The sequence below is a fragment of the Atheta coriaria genome, unplaced genomic scaffold (assembly GCF_025399875.1).
Source record: "Atheta coriaria isolate IRGN ID8LTWV9N9 unplaced genomic scaffold, Caltech_Dcor_3.1 hic_scaffold_9_pilon, whole genome shotgun sequence".
NCBI classification, from domain to species: Eukaryota; Metazoa; Arthropoda; class Insecta; order Coleoptera; family Staphylinidae; genus Dalotia; species Dalotia coriaria.
Genome location: NW_027045451.1, coordinates 9,871,395 through 9,897,124, shown reverse-complemented (window position 1 = coordinate 9,897,124; position 25,730 = coordinate 9,871,395). Strand labels below are relative to the sequence as shown.

At 43.8% G+C, this 25,730-nt stretch overlaps 7 protein-coding genes across 13 annotated transcripts; 3 read left to right on the top strand and 4 right to left on the bottom strand.

Moving 5' to 3' along the window:
* The first annotated feature begins 1,965 nt into the window (after positions 1-1,965).
* PTPMT1 (protein tyrosine phosphatase, mitochondrial 1) lies at positions 1,966-4,517 on the top strand. 2 transcript variants are annotated; one of them, XM_065312416.1, is made up of 5 exons: positions 1,970-2,330; positions 2,555-2,699; positions 3,220-3,297; positions 3,423-3,659; positions 3,722-4,517. In XM_065312416.1, the coding sequence occupies exons 1-5, from the start codon at positions 2,323-2,325 to the stop codon at positions 3,857-3,859; spliced, it is 606 nt and encodes a 201-aa protein (XP_065168488.1). In that variant the 5' UTR covers positions 1,970-2,322; the 3' UTR covers positions 3,860-4,517. The 2 variants fall into 2 exon arrangements, with proteins under 2 accessions (XP_065168489.1, XP_065168488.1); XM_065312417.1 differs by having other exon boundaries at positions 1,966-2,699.
* SdhD (succinate dehydrogenase, subunit D) lies at positions 4,384-5,617 on the bottom strand. Its single transcript, XM_065312418.1, has 4 exons — positions 5,489-5,617; positions 5,381-5,434; positions 5,004-5,298; positions 4,384-4,805 (listed from the first exon to the last, which is right to left on the bottom strand). Exons 2-4 carry the CDS (start codon positions 5,421-5,423, stop codon positions 4,592-4,594), a joined length of 552 nt encoding a protein of 183 aa, XP_065168490.1. The 5' UTR covers positions 5,424-5,434; positions 5,489-5,617; the 3' UTR covers positions 4,384-4,591.
* A 105-nt stretch (positions 5,618-5,722) lies between these two features.
* Positions 5,723-6,839, bottom strand: sel (canopy family protein seele). The gene is given in 4 exon segments (XM_065312419.1): positions 5,723-6,016; positions 6,087-6,397; positions 6,400-6,405; positions 6,476-6,839. Coding segments are annotated over 4 exon segments (549 nt in total). The 5' UTR covers positions 6,573-6,839; the 3' UTR covers positions 5,723-5,881.
* A 675-nt stretch (positions 6,840-7,514) lies between these two features.
* Positions 7,515-15,904, top strand: Sin3A (SIN3 transcription regulator family member A). Of its 2 annotated transcripts, none has more exons than XM_065313035.1 (7): positions 7,515-7,796; positions 10,422-11,524; positions 11,592-12,128; positions 12,193-13,306; positions 13,460-13,656; positions 13,728-14,786; positions 15,160-15,904. In XM_065313035.1, exons 2-7 carry the CDS (start codon positions 10,442-10,444, stop codon positions 15,394-15,396), a joined length of 4,227 nt encoding a protein of 1,408 aa, XP_065169107.1. In that variant the 5' UTR covers positions 7,515-7,796; positions 10,422-10,441; the 3' UTR covers positions 15,397-15,904. The 2 variants fall into 2 exon arrangements, with proteins under 2 accessions (XP_065169107.1, XP_065169108.1); XM_065313036.1 differs by lacking the exon at positions 7,515-7,796 and adding an exon at positions 8,206-9,806.
* A 1,093-nt stretch (positions 15,905-16,997) lies between these two features.
* LOC135799830 (methionine aminopeptidase 1D, mitochondrial) lies at positions 16,998-19,434 on the bottom strand. 4 transcript variants are annotated; one of them, XM_065313046.1, is made up of 7 exons: positions 19,306-19,434; positions 18,561-18,610; positions 18,322-18,423; positions 17,998-18,214; positions 17,751-17,942; positions 17,424-17,685; positions 16,998-17,366 (listed from the first exon to the last, which is right to left on the bottom strand). In XM_065313046.1, exons 3-7 carry the CDS (start codon positions 18,393-18,395, stop codon positions 17,170-17,172), a joined length of 942 nt encoding a protein of 313 aa, XP_065169118.1. In that variant the 5' UTR covers positions 18,396-18,423; positions 18,561-18,610; positions 19,306-19,434; the 3' UTR covers positions 16,998-17,169. The 4 variants fall into 4 exon arrangements, with proteins under 4 accessions (XP_065169118.1, XP_065169120.1, XP_065169117.1 ...); XM_065313048.1 differs by lacking the exon at positions 19,306-19,434 and adding an exon at positions 19,025-19,219; XM_065313045.1 differs by lacking the exon at positions 18,561-18,610 and having other exon boundaries at positions 19,306-19,379.
* Positions 19,435-19,502: 68 nt separating this feature from the next.
* On the top strand, positions 19,503-23,695 carry LOC135799825 (activin receptor type-2A). Its single transcript, XM_065313037.1, is given in 5 exon segments — positions 19,503-19,645; positions 20,053-20,399; positions 20,468-20,833; positions 20,899-21,431; positions 21,433-23,695. Coding segments are annotated over 4 exon segments (2,466 nt in total). The 5' UTR covers positions 19,503-19,645; positions 20,053-20,113; the 3' UTR covers positions 22,714-23,695.
* LOC135799827 (vacuolar protein sorting-associated protein 4-like) lies at positions 23,057-25,633 on the bottom strand. 2 transcript variants are annotated; one of them, XM_065313042.1, is made up of 5 exons: positions 25,227-25,633; positions 25,083-25,155; positions 24,887-25,019; positions 24,431-24,828; positions 23,057-24,376 (listed from the first exon to the last, which is right to left on the bottom strand). In XM_065313042.1, exons 2-5 carry the CDS (start codon positions 25,139-25,141, stop codon positions 23,692-23,694), a joined length of 1,275 nt encoding a protein of 424 aa, XP_065169114.1. In that variant the 5' UTR covers positions 25,142-25,155; positions 25,227-25,633; the 3' UTR covers positions 23,057-23,691. The 2 variants fall into 2 exon arrangements, with proteins under 2 accessions (XP_065169114.1, XP_065169113.1); XM_065313041.1 differs by having other exon boundaries at positions 25,083-25,633.
* Positions 25,634-25,730: the final 97 nt, after the last annotated feature.

Here is a 25,730-nt window from a genome sequence, read left to right as displayed (position 1 = left end):
TACGTTCCAACTGCAAAAGTATCATTGTGACGATTGCAAGCACGAAGCACCGAGAGGAACTTTCCTACCAAATTGTACATAATCGATTTAGATGCGTAAGGTATTCGCTGCGTCTGTAAATATTTTTAAATTATAATTAATCGTAGTGATAATTGATTAAGTTTAAGCTGTTGATATGTTATACGATACATGTTTAACGCCAAATCCGAGAGGAGCAGGCGATGCGGAAGACGGAGGGAAATCAATGAAAATTTATAAAGACACATTGATTGCGTGGCGCATGCGCGATGCGGACTGAGCAACGGCGACGCGATTCTGGGCGCCGGTGCGCGAACCAACCGGCCATCATCTTGAGACGTTTCATGACATTCATGGAACACCATTGACCAATGAGCTGCGCGTCGGCGTAGCTCTGTTCGCTGAAACAGTTTGGTTCGCCACCATACACACACATACAAACACTGCCCCGATCGGTTAGTCAGGAGAAGAAGAAGAAGAAAAAAAAAACACGAAAACCAATGACAAAGAATTTGATGAAAAATTGTCTGTAATGTTAATGCTTATGAATGCTCAAATCTGATGATAATCATGTATCATCGATATATAGTTGTCACAAACAAGCCATTGCTAAATGAGGAAGAATTTGGGTTTGACTTTTAAGCAGCTGTTTTTGTTAAGTGCAATATTAAGTTATGTTTGCGGGACAGCAGAGAGCGAGGCGAGAATTTGTATTGTGAAAGTGTCTCTTCGAGTACAAGCTCTTCCTGTCTGTTGTGTATCTTTCTTTTTGTAAATCTAAAGTCAAAGCGAATTTTGCGTGTAATTAAGTTTGTAATTATCGTAGTATCGAAAGCGCGTGTTACATGTTGAATGTTATTATTCATTTTCATGCTACCGAGTACATCTGCCGTCAACAATAATTCCTACAAACCGGAAGGAAACTGATAAGCAAACCTAAGCAAAAACAAAATTGAAGATATTGTGATATAAATATAATATTTACCTATCTACGTCTGAATCTACGTGAAAATGAAAGTGAAAAAGTCAAATCTGTTACGTTATATTATTAAGATATTAGTGTGAGGATAAGAAGATGAAAATTTTTGGAAAATGCGAGAAACGATGAGCATTTTGTCACGCGGAAAACAATACAGCTGTGTTAAACTTTGGTGAGAATGAACGAATTCTCAATTCGAGAAGCCTAATAATGTTTATGAAATGGGCAGCGTTTTGAAACTTACTCTTTTTGTTGAGAGCGATTTTTAGAAAAGATGAGAAAAACTACGAAATACGAGGCATAAAGAGAAACATGTAAATGCGATACGTTTTACTTAACAAAATGGTGTGCGACTGCAGCGGTGGTTGTGGTCGTGCGCGGATTTATCGAAATAGTCAAATATTTTTACAGATGGAAGAAAATTTAATATGATCACTTAAATATCAAACTGAAAAACTACAAAAAAAAAGAAACTAAGTCACAAAAAAAATTAATAAAGGTTGTTTCAAAAAATGTTTGTAACTCTTTGGCTGTAAAACGTTTGGTCTAATATTGATAATATTTTCAGCTAATAAGTTTGGTAACGAAAATATAACTTGAAGATTGGATAAAAGTAAATCAATGGTTGTATAAAAAGTGGGCTCAAAGTGAGTATAGTTCGATAACTTGACACGAGATGGCGCTAAAGTGCATTGTTAACAATTTAATCTAAAACTACATTTACTATGTAAAACTTCACAAATCGTGTAGTTTATCATTCATTGTAGTTAGTTTTCTCATTATTCGCGATAGTATTACCAAAAAACAAATTTTTTAAAGTTTTTTTTACTGCGCAGTTAAAATTGCAAAATTTAAAGGTTAAATTGAAAATAATCATGTTTATAGACAAACAAATGATAAATACGTTGCGCAGAAACGGAAAACAATTGTTGTACTACCAGCACACTTTGATTAATGTAAAAATATTAATCCTTTTTGATTCTAGCCTGTCGGATTTTATCGATATTCGTCATTACGACATAATGGGCATTAGATTCCGTCGATTTCCCACCGACTGCTCGCCCGCTGCTCACACTGCTCATTTCATCGGAGTGTCGCATTGTGCGCGTGCCGGCTCGTGACCCACTTTCCGGCCAGTATGTGTGCCAGTCGCGTAGCCGTGAACCCGCGGCGCGCGATTACGTCGACGCGCGCACCGCGGCCGGCAAACCCACCGAAGAGAAAACCACCGACGGCAAACATCGAAGAAAGAGAAGACCAGCCGCCGCACTTTCACAGCAGCAGCGACCCAGTCCGACTTCAGTAGTTCGGCCACCGTTAGCAGGATGATTCGGTACGGTCGCCACACGGGCTGATATCCCACCGCCGCACGAGTGAGCAGCGCGCCGGCGAAAGGGCTCTCGTTAATCCGGTGTTTTTCTTTGTTTTCTTGGTTCCTTACTTTGTGTTTTTCCCGACGTCCCGCGATGCGGCTGTAATCTGTACACCTGCGTGTGTGGGCGTCTCTCTACCACTGCCGGTATTTGCATTCGGGGGGCGGTTGCCGCCTGCAAACAGAAGCAGGATGTTCGCGCGGATCACCTTCTATCCGACGCTGATGTACAACGTCTTCATGGAGCGTTTCACGCAGCGCAACTGGTATGATCGTGTCGATCAGAATGTCATTCTCGGCGCGCTGCCGTTTCCGAATCTCACGCAGGAGGTGAGTGAAAAATCATTGCGTTTTTGGGGGAGGTGGTTGCGCACGGACCTGTACAAAGGGGTGTCAATCATTTGCGGGGTTTGCAGCGTGTCGCTCATGCCCTCTGGATAGGATACAGCTGTTTTATTGATTTGAGGTTAACATTGTTTCCACGCTTTGGACAAAACGTAGAAAGCGATGAAAAGAAAGTTTGCGGAAATTTCCAATACTCAAGTATTCTTTACGTACTCATATTTATTAAAAACTAACAGTAAATAATTTCTTTGGTAGAATATTGAGTAAATATCTTTTCCCGATGCCAGAAACTTAAAAACTTTTGAAACTTTTGAAAAACCATGAATTAGTTAGGCAACCAAATACACACAAAAAGATTTTCAAGAAAGTTTATTGATTGATTTCAAGATTTATTGATTTTATTTAAAAAAAACCAAACAAATTCTTGTATTTATGACTATAATGATATAAACAAACACATTAACTGCACAAAACAAACTTTATTGATTCGCTAACTAATTTGCAGCTAATCGAGAAAGAAAACGTCAAGGCCGTTATATCCATGAACGAGGATTACGAATTGTGGTTTGCTAATGATAAAGAGGTAAGCTAATCACACTAAGTTACTTTATAACTATAATAAACTTATAATTGACTTAATACACATCCATTACACCGGCCATTTTGAAAGCAAAATTGCTGTTGCATTCATTTAATGTGTTTATATAGAAATGGCGAGCCGTCGGTGTCAACTTTCTGCAGTTATCTACCACGGACATATTCGAAACGCCGTGCCAGAAGAAACTAATCGACGGTGTCGAATTTATCAGAAAATACCTCCCCGCCAACCCGTCGCCGTCAAAGACCACAGCGATAGAAAAGAATGAAATCGGAGACACGGTGTATGTGCACTGCAAGGCCGGACGGACGCGCAGCGCAACATTAGTTGGATGTTATTTAATGACTGTGAGCAATAACACACCCACAACAATCACAGAATTATAATCTTCTGTTTCTTATCAATTTAGAGAAATTCCTGGACGCCGGAGGAAGCGGTCGCGCATATGAAGAGCAAACGACCGCATATTTTGCTGCACACGGCGCAGTGGAATGCTCTGCGGTCGTTTTACAACGACATCCTGCAGAACAACGCGGCGTTGACCTAGCATAGCGCAATAATCTAGGTCTAGGTAGTTATTTTCTTCGAAAATCCTTTCAAATTCAATCCCTTTTGCGTACATATTGAAGTAAAATTAAAATTTGCGAGAAAAAGCAACAACGAGACAATAATAACGATTTGAACTTTTACGCGTTTAATACTAATCTACGTTTTGCGAGCGCAAGACGCGAACAATACACATAGTGAGAATAGGATGTAAGAGACGAAATCGACGCTCAATATCTTAAAAAGAGTTTACTTACAAACAAAAAACGAAACTCCTGAAACTTAACAATTAACAAACAATGTTTTGCGGCAATCAATCACACACGAGGTTTAAAACGGACGCAGAATAGACAATAATTATATTGCATATCGAATAGGCATATGAATATATACGAATCAATATCGCACAGGATTTTAATCGAAATTGAGGAAACAATAATTAATATTTAACGAAGTATTTATCATGTTTGCGTATCAGGTAAAGAGATGAGGCGAAATCAATTCGAGACAAGATTTCTAATGCAATTTTTAAGAGTTATAATAAATTATATATTCAATTCGTCGAATTTGCGCGTAGCGGCTTTGGTTTCTCGGCAAACTCGAAGCGGCCAGTTGACACATTGACAATAATATAAATATAATACATTTGTTTTACCCGATTTTGATGGTGTGCTGTTTTGATGGGAATAACTAGCTAAAACCCCCCGATGTGAAGTTGTGGTTGAAGATTGATTTAGGCTGCAACTTGTTGTTGCTTGGTGCCTTTGGGTTCGAGCGTCCACAGGTTGCGGACGGCCTGGCCGAAACCAATGTCATTGTGGTTGAAGTAGAGGAGGCTGCCCATGGCGAAGATGGTCACCAGGTGCAGTGCAACCAAGGCAATCTTCGGAATTACGTGGCCGAAGAGAATAGGGCGGACGTAATCAACTACGATTGATTCTAGACCCCTAAATATGCAAACAGAATATTTTTTTAGTGAATTATTAAGTTTTTTGTGATATTTTAACGAAATTTTTAATATTTTCGTCTTGATTTCGACGGTATTACGAATTTCAAAGCAGAAAATCATGAATATTTTGATTTTAGTACTTGCAAAATTACTTTTTTGTGATAATTTCGTTTATACATGAAAATATTTAACTTACCAATGGCTGTGGAGCAACATGCCAATGATAGCAATATCATCAAACATTGAGTTGCCTGGCAGTGCAATAGCAGTGGGAATAAAAGCATACAATGCAATGCTGAGTCCCCTCTCAATAGTCCAGTGTTTTGGTGCAGACATCATGGACATATTCTTCTTGTTTGGGGACTTAATGCAGACATCTTTAACCCTCTGCACCAAAGTGGTTTCCTTCTTCAGTGCTTGTTGCAGCGGCGAGTATTGGCCGGCAAGACGAGTGACAAGGCTTTGGTTTTTGAATAGATTGGGAAGCACCACTGTCACATTTGTAATATGTTAGTTAATGCATAAAATATGAAAATTATGTAATATTTTTGCGGAAATTCGGTGTAGTTTTACCTGAGCTGCGGGCTCCGTTGCGGAGAAATACCGACATTGCCATCTTGGTGAAAGCTGAAGATGAAAGTACTGTTAATTTTGTTTATGAGAGCAAAAAAATTAATTTACTTAGGATGTGTTTGAGATGGAAATTCTTTTCGATCGGAAAACAGGCGAATGTCAAGTTGTAAAATGTAAAATTGTGCAGGTATACTAACGGGAGAAGCCAAAAATCACTAGGAAGTAACTAAATAGTACTGTTGGGATAGGCAACCCTAATAACATGAAACAATAGACTAATATATTTTTTCCAACAAAAATCAACTGCACAGTTAAATATTTTAACAAAGTGATAACAAATAATTATGGTAAACTATTTATTAAGTCATCAGTTTCATGGAAATCGCATAAATATTATAAAATCAACCAATCTATCAAAATTGCATTATCATTGCACAAAATGCAAACATATTTGTATTTTATACCAATCTGGAATGTTTTAGTACATTTTTTGAAGTATTATTATAATTCACTTTGAGGTAATCTCTTATCACAATACCCTGCAGCAATGGAACATACTTTGATATCAATGTTATCAGCCCCTTCTGCCAAATTTTTCACAATTACATCTTCCAACTCTTCAACCAAAGTTTCACACTAGAAATAATCAGAAAAATCATTTAAAATCCTTAGAATATAAATGGTATTAATATAATTTATTACTTACATAATATTTTAAGCTTTTGTTCAGATCACCATCTTGAATAATATCAACTTTATCCATAAGAGGAGTCATCTTTCCATCTTCAATCAATTTAATCAATGTGAGTCCACCTGATGTCTTCCAGGTGGCTCTCACATAATCATCCATTTTACCACAGACCTCCTCCAAGAGTTCAGATAGATAAATTTCACTTGTGGCCTGGGAAACTTGTTTTCTATTGACATTGCCATCACTGTCAAGTCTGTATCCACCAGCATCTACTTTCAGATCAGGATCAACTTTGCTCAATAAAACCTGTGCTTCTTCTAGTGTTTTTCACAAACTGAAGAAAAATTAACAACATAACCAATTAAATTACATTAATCAAATGATTAATTATTATAAATAATTACCAAGACATTTCAATTCAGTTGGATCAATTTTCTGACCTGCCTGTGCACAAGCCACCAACACAAGGCAGAACACGGTGAATGGAAGCCCAGCTCGCATTTTTACACAGTTATTCACTCAATGAAATATTAATAAATCACTGTGAATGAATTAACAAGTCGTGGAAGTTATAGTGTTGAGGAGCAAGTGGATTGCGAATATCTGACGTGTTATCACATTGGTAACTGATTGTGTGCAAGTGATAATCAGACAAATTTACAAAACCACATAATGTGTTTTGGCGGCGGAACAATGTGGACACGTGTCTTGGGCTTATTTGCCAACTTTGTTTCGTGTTGTTTTTCGAGTTTTTGTGTTATCTGTGTTGCATAACGTCAGCACACATAAGCAGTAATAAATTATATGTTAAAATTAAAAATTTGAATTTTTGGTAGTAATATTAAACAGAATAAGTAATGATTATGATTATTTGAGTTAAATATTATTTAAGAAATAATATTTTTCGGTTTGTTTCATTGGATGGTTAAAATTTGTTCCTGTATTAGGAGTAGTCTAACGTGGATGCTTATTATGCACAGTTCTGTTATTCGTTGTTATAATTATGATAATTTTATTTATGCAATTTTAATGCATATATGAAAATGTTTGATATTTTAACAATTTTATTGAAAAAAATCTAAATTTTAATGTTTTAGTAAAAATAATTTATGTACGCTGAAAATTCTATTGTTTAGAATTTCATTTTAATATGTGCGTCGCATTTTAATTAGTTATAAATTGTTTTCTATACTTTCCTGCAAATATTTCTTGTAATTTCCCAATAATTTGTTTGTTTCGCGCTCAAAGTTTAAAAGAATCCAGTCGTCCCTAGTGGCGACTTTATGAACTAGAACCAAACCTACCGGTTGAGTCTAACTTGTTGTCGAGGGGAGTCCGTATTTAGTTTAAAGCAAACATTTTAAAAGTCTTGCAGATTTTAATAATTATAATTACTTATAGTTAAGTTTTATTGATTTATGCGTAGTTTAGATTAGTTTTGTTGAAAGTTTTCGGCTTCTACGCGTTTCAACCGGTGCGCCGGAGCGCACTCTAGATGAGCCGCGCCACAACAGTGGACCGGCCCAAACAAGCTTCCGAAAAGTGTAAGCAGCCAGTCGCTAATCGGTCATCGTTGAGGGAGGTTGTCAACAGAATGTGTCAGTGCTCAACGTTGATGAATTCAAGTGCAAAAAGGTGTCCGAGTTATGCGAAACTAGCGGAGTGCGTGTTAGCTACAGTGAGCTGGTTCGTCGCAGGAGAGAAGCAACCGCTGGCTTTCCTAAGGTGAGTGCAACGCGGACATATTTTCTCACCGCGCCGAGATGCGACGGTGTGGCGTGCTCCCAGACCGCATTTCTTCGTTTAGTGAACGCAAGCTCACCGCTGAAAGATAAGACTTTTCGCCGCCGCCGGCACCGGGCCGAAAGGTGAAAAATCGCGCGCCTGGCCGCCGCCGCCAGTGCTGATCTTTGTGTGTTGCGTAAAGCTCAGCGCGTGCGAGCGCAGCGTCCATGATGCAATTGCGGGCGGAAAACGCATCCGGGCGGCGTATAAATAACAACAAAAATACGGCCACGATGTTTTTTTAGTACCAATTTAGGCATTGTTTGTTATAATCGCAACGTTGCGGATACGTGCGCGAACCGGCAACACCGCCCGCGACCAGCTCGGCGAGCGCGCAGCGCCCGAACCGTGTGCGTCGTTACAAAAGATAGTGGTGCATGATCTTGTACTTGTACCGACTGGTACATATTACGAGAGACGAGACGCCGAAACGGGAACGCGGGCCCCGCGAAACGCAGCCACGCGACGACCGCAACTGGGTTAATTCGGTGCGTCCGATGAAGCGCGCGCCCGCCGTCTTCGCTTTCCTCGCGTGCGCCATTTCCGCGCGACGCAATTCAACAATCATTTCCGAGACAACAAATCAGCTGTTTATTGTTGATCACCCAACGCGGCGCCGGAGCGTAACGCATTGCGCGACTTTCTTTGGGTCGTGATCACATGTTGGCGACGCTGGTTGGACGAGGAGTTGTCGTACCGAAATAAATCGGCCACCAACTGAGCTCGCGATGAGCGGCCCCGAGCCAAACGGCCGTTGTGGGGAAAAAAACGCAACCCATGTTGCACCAGCACCACTACCACAGCCAATCACTACAGTGTGACGTCATCATGCAATTGTTTTCGGTTTTATTAAGTCCCAAACGAAAAATCGGTGCGATGCGCGCTCGCGTTTTGTTTACTGTTGCGAGCCGCGCGCGCGGATGATAAAAGTCGTATCGGTGCGAGCGGGCGGTGCGAATGTGTGAGCATGTGTGCGCTTTTCGCACGAGCGCGTGTGAGTGTACAGTCGAGAGCGGGTCTCTCGTGCGGAACGCGAGCGATTCTCGCCTCTACGGGCGTGCGATGCGGCAACGTCGCATAAAGCTTGCTCGCGGCGTAGAGAGGCCGGGCGCGCTGCCCCGCGCCGCGCGAGCATTCCCGCGCTCCTGCGATCGATTCGCTTCGCGGCCAATCGCGAGCTCGGCGTCCTCACCGAGGGAAAACGCCGAGCATACGCTTGCACACAAACACACACCAGCAAACACATCGCGACCGGTGCTGTGCCATTCCCGCCATTATTCGAATTGCGCCGAAGACGCCCGAGTCGGAAAAACTATATTTGTTTACATACATCGCATCATTTTAATATGACGATAAATTTAAACTGAAATTGCGGTATGCATCGCATGCTCCTGCACGAGTTCAGTTCTCTGAGGTCGTGTGTGCGTGCAGTGACGATTTTATGCATCGCGAACGGGTTGGCCGCGCGCCCGTGCGTCACACTTGCATCGTGTCACACAGCACACTCACATCTAGTCATCTCACTCGCAATGCAGGCGCGCACAACACCACACCGCCTGTGTTACGTCCGTTTGCGCTTTTGTTTGTATACGTGAGTGAGTGAGTGAGTGAGTGGTGTTACCGGCCCAAACAAGTGCATCACGTCTCGCGGCACCCGTCGCCCGAATGCCGATAGACAAAGACAGCGCGTTTCATGTTGCGCGTTCGCGTTGTTCGGGTTTCGGCGGAATAATAGTAGAGGTGCTGCTAGGTGTGCGCGCGCGAGTTCGCCGCTCTCGTGTCGCATTCGTCCAGTTTTCGGGCGGACGGGATTGGAGCATGATGCGCGCCCGCGATGCACGAATAATGCGTGTGCGGCCGGCGAGGGCGAGACGACGACGGCACAACAACGGCCGCACCCGCCGAGGGAAAAATTCGACTCTGATAACACGCCGGCCAAGGTTCATGCGAGTATGTATGAAACTTGAATACGTATTAATTTGCATTAAATTTGCACATGACTGATATTCGTTTGTTTTGTGTGCGTTACTTCGTTTTGCGTTGCTGCGCGTCTTCAGGGTCAACTCTCAATTCGCGTGTAGCGTGAAAGTTTAAATGCGTAAAATAAACAAACAGTACGCAACACGCGCGAGCAACGGTTGTTAGTCGAGGTGTTAATAAAATTGGTCGCTCGACATTCTACTACCAGCTCCTTTGCGCAAGTTGCAACATTTCGCTACAAACATTGTGTGTTTCGTTTTGTCTTCATATTTTATTTACATCAATCGATTGTTGTATTATATTGAACGTGTTTCGACTTGTTGCGACTTGTTAACAAACTCATCAATACTTTCAATACGTAAGTCATGGGAAGACGACTTTCACAATGACTCGATCTCGGCGAAAATTACGTTATGCTATAGGTTATAATAATCGTAAAACAAAACTAGTTTGTTGCGACATATTTTGAGTCAAAAGTCGTGCGTCAACTTTTGACTAATCTAATTTTATTCAAGTTTGGTTATGTGTGTCTTTTGACTGTTTGTCATTTAATAATTTTTGTGTGTGTGTGTTGTTTTGTTGCAGCCGTTCAGATGTGATTTGAAATGAAACGTGTGCGCGCAGACGAGCAAGCAAAGGAAGGTCTCGCGTATCGCGGCGCAGCAGGGCTGCCAAACGCCTCGTCGGGCATCGTTGCCTACCAGAACGCGGCGACGGTGAAGGTGGTCAGCGAGGGTATGCAGTCGGGCATCTACTCGAGCGCGCCGCCGGTGAACTACGGCGCAATGCCAGCGGCGGCGACGGCGCCGCATGCCGGTAAGCCGCAGGCGGCGATGCAGTCACTTGGCTCCGCCGGCGGTGGTGGGCATCCGCAAGTGCGCGTCAAGGGCGCATCGCCACCGTCCGCGCCACTGCCGACAAGCGCCGCACCGGCGCCCGCGCCCGTCGTACAGCAGCAGCAACAGCAGCAGCATTCACCTGGCGGCAGCAATTTTCAGAAACTCAAGGTGGAGGACGCGCTCTCCTACCTCGACCTGGTGAAGCTAAAGTTTGGCAAGGAGCCACAAGTGTACAATGACTTTTTGGACATTATGAAAGAGTTTAAGAGCCAGTCGATCGACACGCCCGGCGTCATTCATCGCGTCTCGAGCCTGTTTCACGGCTATCCGGAGCTGATCGTCGGTTTCAACACGTTTCTACCGCCCGGTTACAAAATCGAAGTGCAGCGAAATGATAGTGGGTATGCTTTTCACGTGTCCGTGAGTGCGTCAAGTCCCACGGGGGCGCTGCTCGCGCAGCAGAAACCGTCAATGATCTTAAGTGGCTCCGGCACAATTATTCACAGTAACGTGTCGTCCATGAATATACCGCTGGCCCCACAACCTCCCCAAGCACCTCCTCCCCAGGCACCGCCGCCTCCTCCACCCCAGCAGCCACAGCCACAGCCGCAACCCATGAGTACCATCCTGCACACCGTGGTGCCCACGCCGCCGCCGGCCAACGCAGGCTATAACAACTCCTACTCGAATTCGGGGCTGCACGCGAACAGCGCCAGCGCGCAGAATACTCTTCAGTTGTCTGCGGCGCAAGCAGCAGTCACCCAGGCTCTTCAGGGTGGTCATGGCGAAGCTCCGCAGAATCAACCGGTCGAGTTTAATCACGCCATCAACTATGTCAACAAAATTAAGGTTAGTTTTTCTATTGTCAACTTTAAAAATGTATAAAATTTATTAAAAAATTGTAATTTTCTGTTAGAATCGATTCCAAGGGCAACCTGAGAAGTACAAGCGATTCCTCGAGATCCTTCACACGTATCAGAAGGAGCAGCGCACGCTAAAAGAAGTACAGGGTCAAGGCGCAGGCGGTAAACACCTCACCGAGCAGGAGGTGTACTCACAGGTGGCGAAACTGTTTGAGAATCAAGGCGATTTACTCGCCGAATTTGGTCAGTTTCTACCGGATGCGACGAGTCATATCTCGGCGGCGCCCGCACTGAGCGATCATCCGAACGTGAGTCTCAGTGTGAGTGGCGGGGGCGGTGGTAATATCAACGCCAAGAAACAGTTACCCGCCAGCAAGCCCTACCATCGGGATATGGGCCCGGAGCGGCATCATCTTTCGCACAAGCCTAGTCACAATCTGGCGATGCCCATTAAACGCTCGCCGCCGTACTCGAATCCGACCCGTGACGCGCCGCCACCGAAAAAGCACAAAACGTCTTCCCTGCGCGACGTCACCTTCTCGGAGGCGAGCAAACATAGTACACTATTGGAATTTGCGTTTTTTGACAAGGTATGACACAATAATTAATTTAAAATTCTGAAAAATGTTTGAATATTTTGTTTTTGTTGCGTAGGTTCGTAAAGCTGTGCGTTCCCAAGACGTCTACAACAATTTCCTGCGATGTTTGTCGCTTTTCAATCAAGAGATCATCTCGAAAACGGAGCTGGTACAGCTGGTGACACCGTTTCTAGGCAAATTCCCCGAATTGATGCGCTGGTTTCGTGAGTTTCTCGGCCAGAACGAAGTGGAAGCTATTCCGTATGTAGCTGCGCGGATTGAACGACCACAGGGTGATCTTGCGCATGATGTGGATTATTCCACAGCGAAACGCCTCGGCGCTTCGTACTGCGTCATCCCGCCAGCGCAAGAAGGTCTCAAGTTCTCCGGTCGTACCGAATTGTGCAATCAAGTGCTCAATAACCAGTGGGTTTCTTTTCCCATGTGGTCCGAGGATAGTTCATTCGTCGGTCCGCGTAAGAATCAGTACGAAGAGTACATGTTTCGCTGTGAGGACGAACGTTTCGAGCTGGACGTTGTTATCGAAACGAACGCGTCGACGATACGTGTTCTCGAAGGTGTGTCGAAGAAGATGAACCGTATGAGCCCCGAGGAGCTGTGCAAGTTCCGCCTGGACGACTGCCTCGGTGGCTCCTCGCCGGTGTTACATCAGCGCGCACTCAAGCGCATCTACGGCGACAAGGCGCAGGATATTATCGATGGACTGAAGCGTAATCCGGCTGTGGCGGTGCCGGTCATTCTGCGACGACTGAAGTCGAAAGAAGAGGAATGGCGGGAAGCGCAGAAAGGATTCAACAAGATCTGGCGCGAGCAGAATGAAAAGAACTATCTCAAGAGCCTGGATCATTTGGGGATTAATTTTAAGCAGAACGATACGAAAGCGTTGCGGTCGAAGAGTATGCTCGCTGACATTGAGCAAGCGCTGGAGGAGCGCAATGAACAGTTGGATCGGGGACTTGAGGTGCCCATGGGGCCGCATTGGATGACAGTGTATCAGGATCGGAATATCCTGGACGACGCCGCCAATCTTCTCATTCATCATGTGAAGCGACATACGAGTGTGCAAAAGGGGGAAAAGCGACGGATCAAGCATTTGCTGCGGCAATTCTTGCCGGATTTGTTTTTTCATCCGCGGCAGCAGCTCAGCGATGACGAGCGGGAAGAAGACGGTGAGTAATATGTGACTAATACAACAATCCAATTCTGTACGATGTAATCTAAGCAGTTGCAAGAGTAGTGTTTTCTCATTAAGTTGTAAAATTATCACATAAACGAGAACATGTTTATTTATAAAACTGATTAAATTCTTGGTTTATTTACAGAAGATAAAGAAGAAGGCAACGAGAGTCCTACGAGCAACTCGAGTAAAGAAGAAACCAAGAAGAAGGGCAATGTTAGTCCAGGAAAGTCGCCTCGGACGAGTGATCAAAACGACTCGGACGACAAACATTCTCTGGACAATGTGGAAATCAAAGTGGAGGACGCCGATGCGCCTGCGCATGCCCAAAGCAACTATCCTGTGAGTATTCCGGCAAATTTAATTCATTTTATGTTTGGGAAGTTAGCTAATTATAGTGTTTAATTTACCAGGATGAAGAATATACGTTATTTATGGGAACCAACAATTGGTACTTATTCCTGCGGCTGCATTCTGTATTGTGTGAACGTCTGGCGAAAATCTACGACTGCGCGGCCAAGATGGCGGCCGACGAAAGCAGAGTGGCGAAGACGCGTAAAGACTCAACGGCAATCGCGCTACGGCTGAAACCTAAGCCGCAGATACGAATAGAAGACTATTTTCCAACTTTCCTCGATCTGGTGAAGAACCTGCTAGATGGTAACACCGATCCTAATACCTATGAAGATACACTGCGTGAAATGTTCGGCATTCATGCGTATATTGCGTTTACGCTGGACAAGGTAATTCAGTATGCGATGCGTCAGTTGCAGCACTGCGTTACAGAAAAGCTGGCGATCAAAGCGATGGAGCGTTTTGCCAGGGAACAAAAACGTGGCGCTACTGGCGGACCATGCGCAACCGCACATCGCCGTCTACATAAAGAGCTGCAATATCAGCGCGCAATGGAACACATTGTCGACGAGGAAAATTGCTACAAGATCTACATTTATAAGTTGGATGGGCGGATGACGGTCGAGTTGTTGGATGCGGAAGATACAGGCGATGGTAAGAAGGTGGATGATGCGAAGAAATGGAGCACTTATAAGGAGAGTTATGCGGACTGCACTAACGTGGAACAGAAGCCACTGTCGCCGTTGTTCCTGCGGCGCAATATGCGCAAATACAACAAGAAGAACAAGCGGCGGAACAGCACAACGTCCAACAGCGATAAGGCGAGCGCCGACGCCGAGGAAAAGTGTGATGTGAAGCCTGGAGCACCAACGGCGGCACCGTCAGCAGCGGCGGTTCAACGGCTCGCCGGCAGCGGAGGCGAAGACGACGAGCAGCCGGAGCGGAAGCCGAACATCGGCGGCGGCGGTGCGCCCGAGCGCGATCAAACCGAGCACGCCGACTACGACGTGTCCGATGAGACGCAGTGCCGCTTCAGCACGGCCGACTCGAAGATTGTGTTCGTCGCGAATAAAGACAGTTTTCTGTATAAACGAAGTGCCTTGACCAGAGCCAAACAAGTAAGTTAACTTTCGCTTAAGTCTTGCTTATCAGAACACCAAGCAGATGGACTCCCGAAGCGCACCGAGGAGCACGCCGAGCTAAGAAAAAAACAATACGCAGCGGGCGGGACGATGGCGAAGCATAATCGAAATTGAAACGAATAAGAAACGAGTCGAGAAACATGATGGATATGATGTGCAAAGCGTCGTCGAATTTTCTTGCTTTCATTTGTTGATCGCGTTATTGTTTTTTTCTTTTCTCGCGTACGGCTGCACCACACCACCCCTTAAACCTCCCAGTCTTTGACCATCCATCCACTTGACCACGTCCGCCCTCCTTATGATTTGCGCGTGTTTGTTTTATTTTTCTTCTATCTTCTTTTTGTTGCAGACTCATCCAGCTGTAACGAAATTTAAGTCGACGCGCTTCCGCGCCTGGTGCAAGCGGTGGGCGGCCGTGAATGTGAGTGATGCGCAGAGCAAACAGTGCAACGAGTGGCTGATGGGGCGCGGTGATAATGTGGTGCGGAATCGGACGCGCGTCCTTACCAATAACGACCTCACGCTGACGCCGTACATCGTGTACAATCGCTACCGAGTGGAGTTGTTCGCCGACGACTCGACGTGATGCGCCCGTCGTGCGGCGGCGGCGGCGGCCACACGCATTCACCTGCGTTAACTTTTACCCTCCTTACACCCCGCCCCCAAGCCCTCGAGTTACACACACATATATACTTTTTAAACGTGAGACGAGAAAGCCATTATTAGTTAAGCAGGATCTCCTTCTTTCGCTGTTCTGGCAATCATTCAGGTATTTAATATTTTACGCGCGCTGTTTTGGTGTTTGTCGCGCCCGCTTGACGGACGCTCCGAATTGATGCAATGCGACGACTGCCTTCTTGTAACTTAAATGATTAGTATTCAGGTAATTTATTAAGTGCTACTTATAACATTTGCAATCGACAAGCTATCCTCGACATTTATATAAGTTACATGTTTCATGTTACGGGTAATTTGGAGCTGGATGCAAGCGTGTCGCGCAAACCCAGCAGAAATTTCAGTGTAAAATTCACAAAACGCAAAAATTCTCTGTGACTTAACACAAATCAATTCGATCACACTTTGACCGACTCTCGACAAAAGTTTTAGAATTGTTACGCGTCATAAATCAAGTGTTTTTTTTTCTACTTAAGCTGTTATTTTATGTTAAATTTTGCGTATGAGGAACAACTCACTGATTTTATTTGATGTGCAAAGTGTGCCGCTGGCTGTGCTTCCAAAAGGCGGCGCTCAAAGTTTAAAAATACGCAGAAGACGCGAATGATGATGCGCCACACACTCACTCACTCACATGCTGAGAGATAAAACGTAAATGGTACAAAAAGAATCTATTTTTATAAGCATTCTCTATTCGCAAAAAACTAAATTAACGAAACTCTTGTGAAAACTGCGTGTGCGTAAGATTGATGAGCGATGTGATTGTACATGTGCATAGATATTGTAAAAAAAGAAATGAAAAGATGATCCTCGACGTCCTTTTGTTAAACGCATGCCACCCAGCCGAACAACAACTAAAGTTGATGATAAAAAGCAATCGCAACTAAATCAAGCTACGAACTCTATGAATGCAAACTGTACATATTTATACATACAAGAGAATAAGTTTACATTTATTACTACACAAGCAGAACGAAAGAAAGTATGGCGAAAATGAATATGAAATAGCAATTATTATGAAATTGTGCGTAAGTGAAAATAACCAAAACAAACGCGGGGTGGTTACGGATATATATTTAAAAAAGAAAAGATGCGCTTTAAACAAATACCGTGAGCAATAATTACACTAATTATTGTCGTCGCACGTTGTATTGTGCATATCGAGCATTCCATTTTTCACTTTGTTACGTACGCCAACTAATAATGAAAATTTTGTAAATTTGATCGAACTTGAGCACAATGTGCCCACGAACCACGCACCCGCGATGCCAGTTGGCTTATTTTCACTTACGGACGGACGTGATTTTCAAATTCTTGACGACTCCTGCGATTGACGAATTTGTAACGACTACTCGCTGCGTGTGCAGTGCAGTTTCTTGTTTTTGTACATAGAATACACAACCGACAGGACGAGTTGAATCTGTTTTCTTAAGTTATTCGACGAGGAGCAGTTATTAATAATACAACCGACGACAAAATACAAAAAAAACGCAAATGAAACCCATACAACTGTTTCACTTTGTACACTGTAAATAGTTATCATTTATAAAGTAATTCTTATTACATTAAGTAGATCTGTTAACGCAACGGTGTCATTTCCTCGAAACGTACCGAGATTTCTGTAGCGTTTTGTTTATCTTTTGCAGACATTACTTGAAGCAAGAATATGAATGTGAATATATTCCTAGGATGCAAGTGTGAGAATTTCACAGCCGTCTTTTGTGATAAGCACGGTGTGCTCGAATTGTCCAGTTCGGGCGTCGTCAGCGGTGAGTGCTGTCCAATTATCCTCCTGGATCTCAACTTCGCGACACCCTTGAGTCAATACCGGCTCGATTGTGAATGTCATCCCGGGCATCATTACACCAGGAAACTCATTTGCTAACAAATTTTTAAAATTATTATTTTTATAGAAATAATTTTGTGGAAACTTCTTACTGAAGTGAAAGATGTCGGGCGCTCCGTGAAAGTAACTTCCTATGCCATGGCCGAGGAAACAAGGTACGATGAAGAAGCCGAATTCGTAGGCGCGTTGCTCGATGAATGTGCCGATGGCACTAAAGCGCGTCTTTGGTTTACAGAGGAGAATCGATTCGTTTAAGCACTGCTCGCTTGCTGCGACTAGTTTCTGGCCTTGCTCGTCGACGTCCCCGATGAGGAATGTCTTCGAACAGTCGCCGTGATACCCGTTGTACCATACCTGGACGCGAATCAAATTATTTATTAGATGCAACATTTTTTTATTTTACATTGTTATTGACTTACTGTAATATCGACATTGATTATATCGCCTGATTCTAATGGTCGATCATCGGGTATTCCGTGACATGCGACGTTGTTAACCGAAGTGCAAGACGACTTCGGGTAGTTCTTGTAGTTGAATGTAGAGGGATACGCGTTGTTTTCAATTGACAGCTTGTGGACGTATCTGTCAATTTCATCGGTGGTCATACCCACCTAACATAACCAAAAATTAATACTATTCAAGGTTATGACATGTGTTAATAATTACTTTAACTGTATCTCCGACTGCTTTGAGGATATTCGCCGCTAGGCGACAGCTATCCCGCATCTTGACGATCTGCGCGTCACTTTTGATTTCCGGTATCTCAGGCCCAACCTGCGGGTTGCCATCGTAGTAATACGTCGGTTTCTCGATGTGGTCGGGGACGTGCAGTTTGGGCGAAACATTGCCGGGCGTAACGATCGCGTACCTGCCGAAATTGGGTCTGCAACACAGCACGCGACGTGGGTTCATCGATCGTTTGATTGCCGGATTGCATTTTCATATTCGCGCGTTAGTTGTAAGCTGTTGTTATAATGTGCATGTACGTACTTCGATTTCGTCCAGAATAGGTTGCGAACTTGGCGCAGCGCCGCCCCGCCGATGTTGGCAGTGGCGATTACCATGGTTACGAACACAATAACCCAGAATAACCTGCAATATAATTAATGATTCGGTGGCATACTACGATCGTAAGCATTGGTGGTTGAGCATTTCCGTGCGCTCGGGTGCAGAGTTGCGGAAATACACAGCGCTGGATGAGTTAAGGTCAGTTTTATTCATTTACTTACTAATTAATTCACAACTGACCAGTGTGGTTGTAGCTTCACTTTGCTTGTTTCTAAAATTAACAATAACATAACCTCAAACATTTGCGGCGTGTGTATTGTGCTCATCATATGCATTATTGCGTATTATTGATTAATTAAAGCAAAACAACCAGTGAGATTATAAAATTTATGCAATTTAATACATAAATTAAGTAACAGGCTATATAATGTTTATAAAAATATGATTCAAAGTCCGTTTTTTGTTATCGGCTTGTGGGAACTGTATGACGAAAATATGCGTGTTTCCTGTGTGTAAACCGTACGAGCATTGAATGAGAATGATGAACGAGTCCGTGAATATGCACGGGTTTAAATATAAAAAAATTCGCACGTCCAACCGATATTTCCACCGAGTACGCACGAAAAGTACTACCAACTTAAAAAAACAATCGGTTTGTTTCCTAACTATGTAAAACATGACTTGCATTTGTTTGCATCGCCTGCATTCATTTGTTTTGTTGTTGTGCGCTGTCGAAAAAGGTTCGTGAATCATCGCACGCAGACACCGCATGCAATTTGATGGGCGGATAGAGCGATTATCAACGCGTGCACGCCCTGTATGTTCCGTATTTACTCCGGCATGCATCGGCGTGCATGGGCCGGTGGCGCCTGTCTGGAGGACCTGTTTTATCGCGAGCGGCGAGCGCGGCGAACGGTCACGGCGGCGGGTCACGTGACCGCGAAGCGGCGCTGCGCATTTACTCACACTCGCACACACCACCCAGCGCAGATCCAGCCACACCACGACCGCGACTCCGACTGGAGTTGGAGTCCATCCATCCGCACACACTGCACTACCTTTCGATTTCGGCGGCGCAGGAGACACACACGCGAGAATCACAAGCGTAATGCTACCGTCCGGGATCGGTGTGTTCGTCGGATCAGCGTAGGCGTAATCGTGTTGCAATATTCGCGGTCGGACGCAAAACAAAAGCGGGCTGCGCTCTCCCGGATAATCGTTACTCAAACTGCGTGCTGCAAAAGGACAATTCATACGAGGACACATCGTTTGTGTTTATTGTTTGGTCGCGAATGTGGATCACCCGGTGAGTTTTTTGTTTTGTTTTGTGTGCATGAGTACCTGACGAGGACGTCTCAGCAGACGCCGTCTCAAATGCGATTTGATTTATTATCTACACAGTGCGATGTGCGAAGTCGCGTCTATCGCCGCACGACCGGTTTTCCAGTTGCGCTGCATGTGTGTGCGCGTCCGCGAGCCAGACACAACAAACAATTACGAATATTATAATCGCTCATCAAGCATTCCGACACGTCTAATAATAAACATTTTCATCGCTTGTTACGTTACTGTTATCGCTCGTTCGCGAATCACACACAAATACACACACACGGCGCATGCAGTCATTAATGATAATTATTTTTGTGTATGTTGAATATTTGTTTGTACTTTGATTTTTTCGCGAACACCATATTTTTATCGCTGTTGTTTCAGATGGCGCAATATGACTTGATGCTGAGTGCTGATATGCTGAAGTTTTGATTACGACAATCAAATGCGCAGCGTGATGAAGATGAGGTCGACGTGCGGGTTCTTCGTCTGCATAGCAGCGGTGTGTTTTGCGACTGTGTCGGCAGTGATGCCGAGTAATCTAGGCGGTGTAGACTCGCAGATTGTATGCGCTAAACACAAAAGTCACTCGGCGAATTTCAATGATGATCTGGGTGGCGCTGCTGAGGATGATGGCAGTGGTTTCGAACGTTGTGAGAGTGAAAATAGCCATTGTTATACTTTCTGGACGGAGGATGCTATCAATGGGACTATTCACATCCTCGGACAAGGTAATCATAGGTTTTGATCTTTTTCCTTTCATTGGAAAAATAGTTTTAACTTTTTTGCTTTTTGTTAGGATGTTGGGTATCCTCCGGAGACTCGCACGATTGTCAATCGCAGTGCATCGCTGATAAGAAACCAACGAAGGCGATGAATAATACAATGTTCTGCTGTTGTCGCGGTAACATGTGCAACAATAACTTCTCCTACGTGCCGGCGAAAGAAATACCCTCACCATCACCTCCTACAGAAGCATTACCTCGACATTCCGTGACGCTATACTTCTGGGGTTTTGTGTCACTAGCTGCATTGTCTATCATCCTCGTCACTCTGATTCTCTGGAGACTACGACCTGTGAAGAGTGACATTGAGATGGGTGATACTCAAATATCACCACCACCGCAGTTTAACTTAAATAAGTTGAATTTGATTAAAACTATAGGTACATTAACTCATCCTAAACAATTGGTGAAAAATGTAATAATTAAATATTTCATTTGTGTGTAGGTCAAGGAAGATATGGCGATGTGTGGCATGGAACAATCGAGGATCAAGACGTTGCTGTAAAAGTCTTCCGGCCGCACCATCGTAACTATTTCCTCAACGAACACGAGTTGTACAAAGAAGCTGGTGATAACATGGCGCTTGTCAAGTGTTTCGGTGGTGGTGAATTGCCTAACACTCCAAACGGTACACCTCAATATGGACTTATCCTTAGTATGGAGCGTGAATGCCTGCAGGAGTATCTAAAGAAGCATACACTTGATTTATCAACACACGCACGTATGGCGCTTGGTGTCGCCAAAGGATTAGCTCATTTGCACTCGGATATAGGCAAAGCATGCATTGCGCATCGTGACTTGAATACGCGCAACATCCTCGTGCGCGCTGATCTATCCTGTTGCATATGCGATCTGGGCCTGGCTGTAATCCCGCGCAAAACCGAGAATCGCTCCTTGAGTGAAGCAGGCACTCTGCGGTACATGGCACCTGAAGTACTAGAAGGTGCTGTTAATCTTCGTGATTGTGAGAGTGCACTCAAAACAAATAGACGTATACTCTCTCGGGTTGATCCTGTGGGAGTTGGGCACGCGGTGCACTGATATGCAAAACGCTGAACCAGCGCCGTATGCACAGCCATTCGAGAAAGAAATCGGTGAGCGTCCAACACTGGAACAGATGCAGACACTTGTAAGTCGGCATAAAGCACGACCATTGTGGCCTGCAAGCTGGAAAGACACAGCTCCAGCGAGATTCTTAGCTGAAACAGCCGAGGATTGCTGGGATCAAGATGCAGAAGCTCGTTTAACATCACTATGCGTTGTAGAAAGACTTCTAGAGTTGCCGAATCTAAAAGGAAGATTCCTGCATCCAATGCATCAACCTTCAAGTCCAACTCCACTGATAAACAACAATCACCTACATGATAACATTGATGCTTCCATCGGAACGATCGAGACTCTTCTCTCGCCAACAGAAGAGTATTGCAAGAATTCCAATGAGTTGGCCACATGCATCACACCATTACAACCCTATCAGGGAAGAAATCCATGCATGGAGCGTAATTTACTGACTGGTTCAAGCGATAGTCTTTTAATTGATAAATCCTCCAAACATTGCACCAGCTCTGAATCGCAGAATCTAATCAGTAACGATTATCTGAATTATCATCAGATTAATCATAGAGCTATGCCTATTCCGTATGTTCAAAACTGCGTACGCGAGTGTAATGTAATTATGCCTAAACATAACAATGTTGAAGTGACGCCGGCTTCGTCGAAATCCTCAGCGAAAGGGCGCTGGTCCGGGTTGAAGAAAATCTTCAAAACGGGGCGGATCGTACGGAAAGACACACAGGTTACAATTGCGCCTGATAAATTAGTGAATGGGAGGCATCAGCAGGCGGTGACGACGATTTTAAATGAAAAACAACGTCCATCGACGTTGCCTTTACTTCCATCGCGGCATGATAATGTTAATATGAAGACTTCTGGGATAAGTCAGCTTTTAATACATGATGACGATGCGTTCTCTAGACAAAGATCTTTGGAACAGTTTTCTGAAGTATTTTCTTCTACAAGTGACCTGTCCAGGTTGAAGAACCCTTCGGAAAGAGTGAAAACTCCTGGAGATGTTCCACCATCAGTGCGGAGGACGCGTGGGAAAGCTGCGAAGGATTCTTCAGCGCGTTTTAGTCTCTACGATGATAGAATGATGGTATGTCAATGGGGCAGCGCTCCCGACTTGGAACCACCGTTTGTTCCACTCCGACCGCCTCAGTTGAAGGATGTGCAGGACACTGGTAGCGTGAGCAGTTTCTAGAAACCCACATATAAACATTTTAGTTGTACAACAAATATTAATCAACATTGTGAATGGTGTGATGTCGAACGGCGTAGTAGTGTTATGAATGTGTAAATATCGGTCGCCCCGCAGGAGATTGTTCAGTTACTTGTTTGTTAATTTATTCTTGTTCAGTTTGTGATGTAAATTTAACGATGAGATGGCGAGCGGCGGCCTATTGTACTAATGTACCGTACTGTTTAGAGGTTTAAAGATTAGGTTAGGTGTGTAAATGGCCTCGAAGATGGCGGCTAATGTAACAACATGCACACACACACACACGAAACACGAATGAAGCACCAACGTACTCGTTAGCAATTAGGTTTTTGACTGAAAGTACACAACAAACACAAATAATCTTAGTGAAAACACTTATGCGATAAGGGTTAATACTTGTAAATGTTTGCGTAATGTAAGTTAAGTTGATCGTGGGGCTCTAATCAGTTGAAACCAATCGGACTTGATCTCAGATGAGTGGGGACTGGTAATTCCGTCTTGAGAACTCTATTGTCAATAAGTGGATTTTGGTTTCGAATATTCAATGAACAAAATGCCTTGTAATCGGTTTTCTATTGTTTTACAAAACTAAATTGCAAGTGTTGGAAGGAATTCTTCCAATCAATGTGATTTTACACATTCGAGGAGACTGGCGTATCGTAGTAGATTTTTGATAATTCCGGCTCAATATTGAAAAACGAAACAAAAATGCCCACCAATTTAACATTTTACACAAATAGATAGAGCCCTAACAGCTGATACAATGATAAAATTATACAAATTCTCAATTAATAACTTAAACTTACATTTTTTGATTATACAATAATTGCATATACGAAGTTGTTGTAACAATAACATTATTAGAGCGTACACTAAACGTAAAGCAGACTAAGCTACATTTTTTCATACAAAAACGCGTGTACGAGACGCTAAAAGACAAAAAAATAAATTATTCTAAAGTTAACGCGCGTTTAACGCAAACGCCTGAAATTTTGAGATTTCATGATCGCTTACAGTGCGTGGAATGCTTTGTGCTGCGATTAGTAAATCTTGAATGTTCACAGGACGAGATATTACCGACGATGGAGGTAAATCATACACCGAACATGAAATATTTCCAGGTTTCGCATCCAAATAACAAGGAATGTACATATTATTTTCTAAATTCCAAGTTGTTACTCTAACAAGCTCCAGAATTGGTTTCTGTTTAGCGCAACGCACGATTTGCTTTAAATCTGAATTGGAATATCCTTCGGTGAGATCAAGCAATAGTGGCCACTGTTCTGAATTAACAAAAGAAGGAATAATTGTAGGTGGAAACGATTGTCCGTACGATTCAGTTAGATAAAATTGTAATAATGCGTTGCGTTGTTCTTTTTGTGGTAGGCCAAGATGCAATTGTTTCTCAAAACGTCGTACGATTGCACTATCGATATCCCAGGGTACATTTGTAGCAGCTACCACAATCAGTTTTGAGTTGGTTGTAGTGCAGAGATCCAACTGCTCCATGAATTCAATTTTCAACCGGCGGCAGTGATCCATTTCGTTGTCGTTTCGCGTGCGACAAAACGCATCTACTTCATCAATGAAAAGCACCACAGGATCAGTTCTACTCCGCAGGTGCTCAAATACTTTTCGGACAACTCTAATTATCAACAATTAAATTACATTTTACTTATGTAAAACAAATTATACGTACTTTTCAGTAGCACCAACAAACTGAGACATAACATTTGCTGGTGTAAGGCAATATAACTTTGCATTCAGTTCTGTAGCAAGCGCATGCACAAGTTGTGTTTTACCACATCCAGGTGGACCGTGAAGAAGAAGGCTGCGATGTGTGGATTCGTGTTGGAAGAGTTGCGGTTGGTATATTGGCAGAATAAACATGGCGCTGAAGAGTTCCAGATCTTCCTGCATGCCACACACGCTTTGAAACCCCTGCGCGCGTGGTGTACATAAAAAATCTTCCAAAGCATCTTTTAATGGCTCTTGTGGTACGATTGGTGACTCAGTGACATTTGTAATACAAAGATTTCTTTTTAAAGTTTCTTTCATCAACGTAATTAATGTGTTTGCGATTGCATCGAGTTGCGTCTGAAATTCGACAGCAGCCATTTTGAAATTCAACAATTTATTTCTTTTGATTTCTTACTTTTTGGTGGAGAGTCATGGATATATTCATCAGGCTCAATGATTGTTTTATATCGATTGCTTCCATTAGTTGATTTGATACATCTGCACGTTCTATTGTATGGTTTTCCAGTGATTCGTTTAACAATTCCAAACTTATAAACAAAACACTTTGAAAATTCAAAGATATGAATGAGAAATACAGCAAAGCGACTTACGTCTTGTAAAATTTTTCAAGCGAATGCCATTGAAGTTCATTTTCACATGCAGATTCCATTCTGCACGTTTATTCTGTAAATTTAAATTCAATTTTACGATTTAGCTGTCAATTTCTAGAAGAACTATTCTACGCATGCGCATACATTGAACTCCGGACAACACCAACACCACTACAAGCATTTCCACCAGTATGGACTGGAATGACGTCATCGTGCAGCACTTGTTTGCTGTGTGCTTCCTCATCGCTGCGCCTCAGCTCGGCACAGTCACTCAAGTCGCGTCGAATGTTCACGTCGTGCGTCGCCGCAATCAGCCGCTATGGTAAAATGTCCGCCGCGTGTGGGTCGAGCAGCACGTTAGCGTAGGAAAACGTGGGATCTTGCGGTTCTCTTGCAGCAGCCGGTCGGTGTGCAGTGCGCTGCGCCAGCGAAGTGGGTCACACCCTGTCATCCATCGGCCACCTGAGAGAATCACCATCATCCCGAATCAGGCGTGAGGTTGCGTGCGTGCGTTACCGGGCACGACCCCGAGGAGGAGAAGAGCGGTGCTAGGTGAGTGCCTTCTAACATAAATCATAATCGCTGCGAACGAGCACGGCAATGGCCGGAGAGGCGTAGAGTCATGGCGATCGTGTTTTGTTTGAGAAA

Excerpts from the sequence above, each read along its gene's own strand:
- PTPMT1 (XM_065312416.1), top strand. Across the intron at positions 3,298-3,422 it reads GGTTTGCTAATGATAAAGAG|AAATGGCGAGCCGTCGGTGT; the intron begins GTAAGCTAATCA and ends GTGTTTATATAG. Across the intron at positions 3,660-3,721 it reads TTGGATGTTATTTAATGACT|AGAAATTCCTGGACGCCGGA; the intron begins GTGAGCAATAAC and ends TTATCAATTTAG.
- SdhD (XM_065312418.1), bottom strand. The coding sequence starts at position 5,423 with ATGGCAATGTCGGTATTTCTCCGCAACGGAGCCCGCAGCTCAG. Across the intron at positions 5,299-5,380 it reads CAACGGAGCCCGCAGCTCAG|TGGTGCTTCCCAATCTATTC; the intron begins GTAAAACTACAC and ends CAAATGTGACAG. Across the intron at positions 4,806-5,003 it reads ATGTTGCTCCACAGCCATTG|GGGTCTAGAATCAATCGTAG; the intron begins GTAAGTTAAATA and ends TTGCATATTTAG.
- Sin3A (XM_065313035.1), top strand. The coding sequence starts at position 10,442 with ATGAAACGTGTGCGCGCAGACGAGCAAGCAAAGGAAGGTCTCGCGTAT. Across the intron at positions 12,129-12,192 it reads AATTTGCGTTTTTTGACAAG|GTTCGTAAAGCTGTGCGTTC; the intron begins GTATGACACAAT and ends TTTGTTGCGTAG. Across the intron at positions 14,787-15,159 it reads CCTTGACCAGAGCCAAACAA|ACTCATCCAGCTGTAACGAA; the intron begins GTAAGTTAACTT and ends TTTTTGTTGCAG.
- LOC135799830 (XM_065313045.1), bottom strand. The coding sequence starts at position 19,379 with ATGGATGGACTCCAACTCCAGTCGGAGTCGCGGTCGTGGTGTGGCTGG. Across the intron at positions 18,424-19,305 it reads GCTGGGTGGTGTGTGCGAGT|GTTATTCTGGGTTATTGTGT; the intron begins GTGAGTAAATGC and ends ATTATATTGCAG. Across the intron at positions 17,943-17,997 it reads CAGTCGGAGATACAGTTAAA|GTGGGTATGACCACCGATGA; the intron begins GTAATTATTAAC and ends TGGTTATGTTAG.
- LOC135799827 (XM_065313041.1), bottom strand. The coding sequence starts at position 25,141 with ATGGAATCTGCATGTGAAAATGAACTTCAATGGCATTCGCTTGAAAAA. Across the intron at positions 24,829-24,886 it reads CCATGACTCTCCACCAAAAA|ACGCAACTCGATGCAATCGC; the intron begins GTAAGAAATCAA and ends GTCGAATTTCAG. Across the intron at positions 24,377-24,430 it reads TTTGTTGGTGCTACTGAAAA|AGTTGTCCGAAAAGTATTTG; the intron begins GTACGTATAATT and ends GTTGATAATTAG.